This window comes from Brassica napus, unplaced genomic scaffold (assembly GCF_020379485.1).
Source record: "Brassica napus cultivar Da-Ae unplaced genomic scaffold, Da-Ae ScsIHWf_885;HRSCAF=1255, whole genome shotgun sequence".
NCBI classification, from domain to species: Eukaryota; Viridiplantae; Streptophyta; class Magnoliopsida; order Brassicales; family Brassicaceae; genus Brassica; species Brassica napus.
In genome coordinates, this window is record NW_026016924.1 from 133,768 (window position 1) to 140,277 (window position 6,510).

Here is a 6,510-nt window from a genome sequence, read left to right on the forward strand (position 1 = left end):
CTGCGTTATCTTTTAGTCTCCGATCGTATCGAAATAGTCCCGGTCTTCTCTTCTTCCCCGGTTCGAATACTGATATAATAGGCCGATGGTCGGAGCCTTCGTAGGCGAGGTACATACATCTGGCGGTTGGGTAGCTTTCTGCCCAGCTTGAGTTCGCAGCAGCCCGATCTAGTCTGCAGCGTACGAAATGTTCTCCTCGCTGTCCTCGCCATGAGAGGGAGTCCCCCGAGTGTTGTAGATCGAATAAGTCTCCTTCGGCAAAGAAGGTCCTCATATCCGAGAAGGATCCTTCCGGTCTCTCTGGTCCTCCAGCTTTCTCCTCGTTTGACAGTAGGTCGTTGAAATCTCCGGTAATAAACCAAGGAGATTCTCGAATGTCCGCGAGGTTGACCAAATGATTCCAAAGATGTTTTCTCATAAATCTATCGTTGTGGCCATACACAAAGGAAGCAAAAAACGATTTGCCTTCAAGTTCAATATAGGTGTCGAACAGGTTTGGGGTTGCGTCCAGTACTTCAAGCTTGATTTCTTGCTTTCAGAATAGAGCGAGACCGCCCGATCCATGTCCTGAAGGCGGGACTAGATCATGAAACTCGTAGCCTAGTTGCTCAAATTTTTCCAATACAAAGCTGTTGGGGTTTTTAGTCTCCATGAGAAAGATGATGTCTGGGTTGATGCTCTTTTTGAGCTCCCGTAATCGTTGAACTGTCAAGGGATTCCCCAAACCTTGACAGTTCCAGCTTGCAATCTTTAAGGAACGGGAGTTGACGGATTCCGAAAATCCGCCTTCTTCCTCTTTGTTGTAGCTGGTATCATATTGCAGATAGGCTGGTTGTCCGAGTTAGAAGGGGTTGATCTCTGTCTACCCTTCTTTTGGGAATCCCCATTCTTCCGGCGGGACGGCCCTGCCTCTAAGACGTTGCCCGTTTTCACTGAGAGTTTGCGCTTGCAAGTTGGAGGTTTTGTCTGCTGAACCTTGCGTTTTCGGGAATTATAGCCCACCAAGGATTTGGGGCTACTAGCACCTTTCCTTGTGCCCGGTGGTCTACCGGGTTTACGCCTAACAGGAGCTGATTCTGTGGGTGGATTAGGTAGTTGGTTAGGGGGACTTGCTTGGCCTAGGCGAAGAAGAGCTGGAGTTCTTTTTGGGCTCTCGGTAAGAATATTTTCTGTTTCTTGTGCCTGGGGGTTTAAAGACCCTAGCCGATGGAGTGCTGGGGTTCTGTCTGGGCTATTTAGACAGGTCTTCGGGCTTTGATGCCGAGCTAATGCTGCACGCGCCATCTGAGAAACAGAGTCTTCTATTATGCCATTCTGCTCAGCCTGTCTCACTCTTTCCCTACGTGCTGCACTTTCAGCTGGATCAGTACACGAGATGTATTGGGTCATTGTAACTCTGAGTTCCTCTCTTGCTGCGTTCAGAGCTTCAGTTGTTTGGTCTAGTTTCGACTCATTCAAGGGAGTCCCCTTTGCAGAGGTAGGGGTTGTCCTTTTGCAGGAGCTAGATTCTTCTCTGATCGAGTCAATCCTTCCTGTATCTCTAGGAGACAGTCTGTCTCGAACTGGTAAGGCCGGGGGTGGAGGGGCTTGGTTGATCGGAGGCTGCAGAGGCCTGTACACTTCTCTATAATTTGTACTCCGTGAGTTAGTTCCTCCTGCTCCCCTTGAGTAACGGCTGGACCCATAGGGTTGGAACCTTCTACTATGGTTGTCACGGTGTGATAAGTGTTTCCCATAGGTGTCTCTGTTTCTTTGTGGGGGGTGGTTCTCAGAGGGGCGCTGGTCCCTGTTGAGCTTCCTGTCTTGTTGGTACCAGCTTCTGCCCTCAACCAGTCCATGTCTCTCGGATTTTTCATGAATATGTGATCTAATCATGAAACTATTCACACACTATACAAAGTAAATGAGTAATATGAAATTGAAGAACATATACTTCTACTTCAAATTGTCTTTTTTTTTTCTTGAACACATACCAACTCCTAAACCTCATCATCGCTTCCTTCCGGTCCATGGAGTTCGTTCCTACATTTTTGTATTAATGAAACCATTCCTAAATACAATATAAAGGATTTAACAAAGAAAAAAAATGTCACATTTACCTCAAAACCCAGTAAGAACCCCCAGTTACCTGTGAGAAAGAAACCACAAAAGCATTAACACACAGTATAAAATTGAAGAATTGAATTGTCTTAGGGGGTCTTTTCTTACGCCATAAATGCCGATGATATTGGAACAACCGACACAAAAGATATCTTTCACAGCAGAATTGAACGGTCTTTCACCCAGAAATGTATTGAAGCTGCCACCAAAATTAAGGTTATATATATTTGGTTAAAATTCTCATCAAGCAACATGAAATAACTGGGAAGCATATATATACTTACAGTCTAGTGAACTCATATTCGTAACGACCAAACTGAAAATAAAACATCAGAGGCATGTCAAAGGCAGTACGTTTCAAGTTAAAGATGAATGTAAGTTTGAAAAAAAAACCTGATCAATCTCCTTAGAGATGATATCATTGGGGAGTCCGAGATGTGTGTGGCACTTTATGCATGTGTAGAAGGGTCCCTCGAGTTCTATCTCGAACATTCTTCCCATCTCCACCAACCTGATTGTGATTGAGTCTAGAGAAGGTTTAAAACGATAACTGAAACAAGGAAGAAGACTAGACAAAAGAACAATCATCAAGAAAATCGAACACGGTACCAAGAACCAGTTCGCGGTTTCCAAGAAAAGAGATAAAAGCTACAAATGTTGAAGACAATGATTCTCCATGGATTCTCAGTGACAATGCGATTCTTTTCAACGAGTTTAACAGAGGAAAAATGCTTAATATTGCAACGACTAACCGCGAAAGAGTGAGAGATTACGGGGGAGAGAAAGAGAGAGAACTCACGGTGGCCGGAGATGGTGATGCAGCGACGGTGACACAGGCGGAAGATGAGAAGTCGGAGAGATTCTTGGAGCCTTTTGCTTTGGAGTCCGTGAGAGCGGGAGGGAGAGCGTTTTTATATTACGTTTTAAACAAATATCATCATTCGGTTTATTCCGGAAATAATTTGTTTTGAGATCAATTGGATCCACATCGAGGGGGCGTTACTTAAGTATATAAAGTATTAAGACATTTTCGAGAGATGGTAAAAAGTAGTTAAGATTAAGACTAGTCAAGGTTTCGCCATTTGGGTGGGCTTTGAATAGATTTTACGTATATCCAACTTATCAATTGGGCTTTACGACTTCAAATTCTTTATCGATTATCTTTCAAACTGAAATCAAATGACTTCAGTAAGGGCCTTTAGTTTTTTGAGTTTTGATTAAGATAGGATTAAAAATGGTATTGAAATGAGCTCAGACTAATAAAAGAAAACCGAACTTAGAAAACGCTCCAAAAATGATGAATCACGTCCAGCTGAACACTGGCCCTGCTGATCAAAGGCAAATTACTGCATTAATCGCTAAGAATGTGGAGAAGAAGCATAACTGAATGGAAAGCCAATTACCATTTACATATGATTATCATTTTACTTTCTACTTTTATCTTGGATTTTTATTGAAAAATGAAGAAGATAAATTCACCATTAGATGAAAAATAGACATAGCTATTATTATTTTTTAATTAGAACTAGATTTTGATCCGCGCAGGCGCGCGGGTGTATATTTTGAAAAATATGTTGATATTTATTTTTCATGTAATTATTAGGATTTGGATGAATCCGAGGAACATAACCGATACCGATCCAAAGATATAGTACCAAACCCAAACATAAATTGATTAAATATTTTAATTATTCAAAATTTTGTTATTTAGAGAACCGAATCTGATCCGAACCGAAGTATTTGGGTATCGAATTTATCTAAAAATATATTTATATACTTATATATATTAATTATTTTTAGATTTAACGTATATAAAACATCAAAAATGATACTTTTAAATTGGTTTAAATACTTGAAAATATATATAGATAGTCAAAAGTAAATATCTGAATAGTTAAAGTATACTCAAATCACCAAAAATACTTAAAATAATTATTGATTTCGTATCCAAAATTTTAAATCAAGCCAATTGATAGTTAAGCTTAAGTATTATGACATATGTTATTCTAATTTATACGTAATATATTATTTTATTTATACATTTTGAGAAATTTAAAATATATAATGATTTAAGACTTTAAAAATAATTTAAATTAGTTATCCAAACCCAAACCAAACCCGCAAAGATCCAAATCGAACTCAAACCAAAATTTAGAAACATTCTAATAAGGCTGAAATCTTTGACCCCGAAAACCCAAAATACAAACCGATCAGAACTAAACTCGTATGGGTATCCAAAACCCATCCCTAGTCATTATTATATATCGTATTTTATCATCATATAATTAATCGTATTTATATGTACCATCATATAAGTAATCATATAATTAATAGTATTTTATACATACCATCATATAAATAATTACATATATTATATTTTTAAAAACTTAATATGAAATATGAAAACCATAATTTGAGTTGGTATTTCAAATTGGGCTATGTATTATATTTTTCTTATATATATTGACAATATTTTTTTTATAATGGTTATTGAAAAATAGTTTAGTAAAATCCATCCATTTTTGAATATATGTATATTTTTGAATCAATTTTTTGATATAAATCAAATTTGAATTATTATTTTGATTTGAAATATGTATATAAAGTTTAAATTTTGTTTTATGGTTAATTTAGAAAAAACTTTTTTAGGGAATTAGATTGACCCATTTTGGTATATTTTAAAAGTGGCCTAGATAACTTTCAATTTTTTAAAAAAACATAAGCCCATTACTTTTTTTCTTAATACTACTATCCTTGTTTTCAAAAACAAAAATATTTTTTTTTAAAAGACTGCAATCCATGTTTCCAAACACTCCAAATTTTTAAAAGTCCTATTCAAGTCTCCAAACACTCCAAATTTGTACTTGAGTTTTAATAAGATAGATGAACTTTTATTTAGAGAAAATTCAACCATTTTCGAATAAGGCATAGATTCTAATCGCAATTTTTGGGGTAAATTCACTCAGTCTTTTTTTTTTTTTATAAAGATGGATGTTTAAAGGTCTTAATTATGTTCTTTAGTATGAAATCATGTTGTTCTTGTTCTTTTCATTGTTTTGGAGGCGGGGTTCACCTACTCCAAACCGTGTTTACAAATTGGTCTAGTACCACTAAGGATCAGAAGAACACAATATGCCTATGAAGGTCAAATGTCCATTTCTCGTTGAGAGGAAATGGATATAACGTCGACTCGATCAGAAGATACAATATGCCTATGAAGGTCCAAATTTGGGTCTAGTACCACTAAAGATCAGAAGGAACACAATATGCCTAATAAATTATACACCTCTGTATTTCATCTAATTTCTCCTCCTTTGCTATCAATGAACCTGACGATCTCAAGAAGAAGAAAACAGAATGTGCAGAAGACAAAATAATACGCAAAAAGCCCAATAGATGACTCAGTCACTGTCCCACTAGTGATAACTAATTTCATTGTACACATAGAAAAGTGTAAAGTAAAGAACTTATTAACAAATGTCATCAAAAACCACAAAAGGAAGAATATGTGATTTGTTCTTGGGACTTTTCACACGCTATACAAAGTAATATGAAATTGAGACATATACTTCTATTCTACTTCAAGTTGTCTTTTTTTTTTCTTGACACATACCAACTCCTAAACCTCATCATCGCTTCCTTCCGGTCCATGGAGTTCGGCCTACATATTGTTAGTTTGTTGGTTTTGTATTAGTGAAACCATTTCTATATATATAGAGGGATAGAACAAAAGTAAAATAAACAATTAGTATAACCTCATAACCCAGTAGTATTTGATCAGTTACCTGTGAGAAAGAATCCACAACTCAAATGAAACACACATAATAAAGTTGAAAATTGAGTTTTGTTAGGTGGAATCTGAGTCTTGGGGGTCTTAATTTTTCTTACGCCATAAATGCCGATCTATTGAACAAACGACACAAAAGATCTTTTCATTCCACCACCGTTTTTCAGCCAGAAATGTATTGAAGCTGCCACCAAAATTAAGGTTATATATTATTGGTTTAAAATTTCAAGCACATGAAACAAAGCGCATATATACTTACAGTTTAGAGAACTCATATTCGTGAGACCATTCTGAAAAGAAAACATGAGAGGCATGTCAAATGCAGTGTCAAGTTAAAGATGAGATGTAAGTGTGATAAAACGTCGATCACCTTAGAGATGATATCACTGGGGAGTGCGAGATGTGTGTGGCACTTTTTGCATGTATACACTGCTCCCTCGAGTTCTATCACGAACCCTTCCATCTTCCACCAATCTGGAGACTACTCTCACAAGGTCATGATTGAGTCTAGAGAAGACTAAAACGATGGAGATGCAAGACAACGACAATAATCATCAAGAACGATCAAGGATGAATTCAAGAAAACTGGAAACGATACCAAGAATCAGTTCGCGAGTCCGAAA

The 6,510-nt window shown here is 37.0% G+C and overlaps 1 protein-coding gene across 2 annotated transcripts; it reads right to left on the bottom strand.

Moving 5' to 3' along the window:
- Positions 1–781: 781 nt before the first annotated feature.
- LOC125606443 (protein yippee-like At3g08990) lies at positions 782–3,649 on the bottom strand. 2 transcript variants are annotated; one of them, XM_048775512.1, is made up of 6 exons: positions 2,900–3,649; positions 2,494–2,611; positions 2,385–2,416; positions 2,209–2,299; positions 2,100–2,128; positions 782–2,022 (listed from the first exon to the last, which is right to left on the bottom strand). In XM_048775512.1, exons 2-6 carry the CDS (start codon positions 2,599–2,601, stop codon positions 1,980–1,982), a joined length of 303 nt encoding a protein of 100 aa, XP_048631469.1. In that variant the 5' UTR covers positions 2,602–2,611; positions 2,900–3,649; the 3' UTR covers positions 782–1,979. The 2 variants fall into 2 exon arrangements, with proteins under 2 accessions (XP_048631469.1, XP_048631468.1); XM_048775511.1 differs by lacking the exon at positions 2,900–3,649 and having other exon boundaries at positions 2,494–2,854.
- Between the last annotated feature and the right edge of the window lie 2,861 nt (positions 3,650–6,510).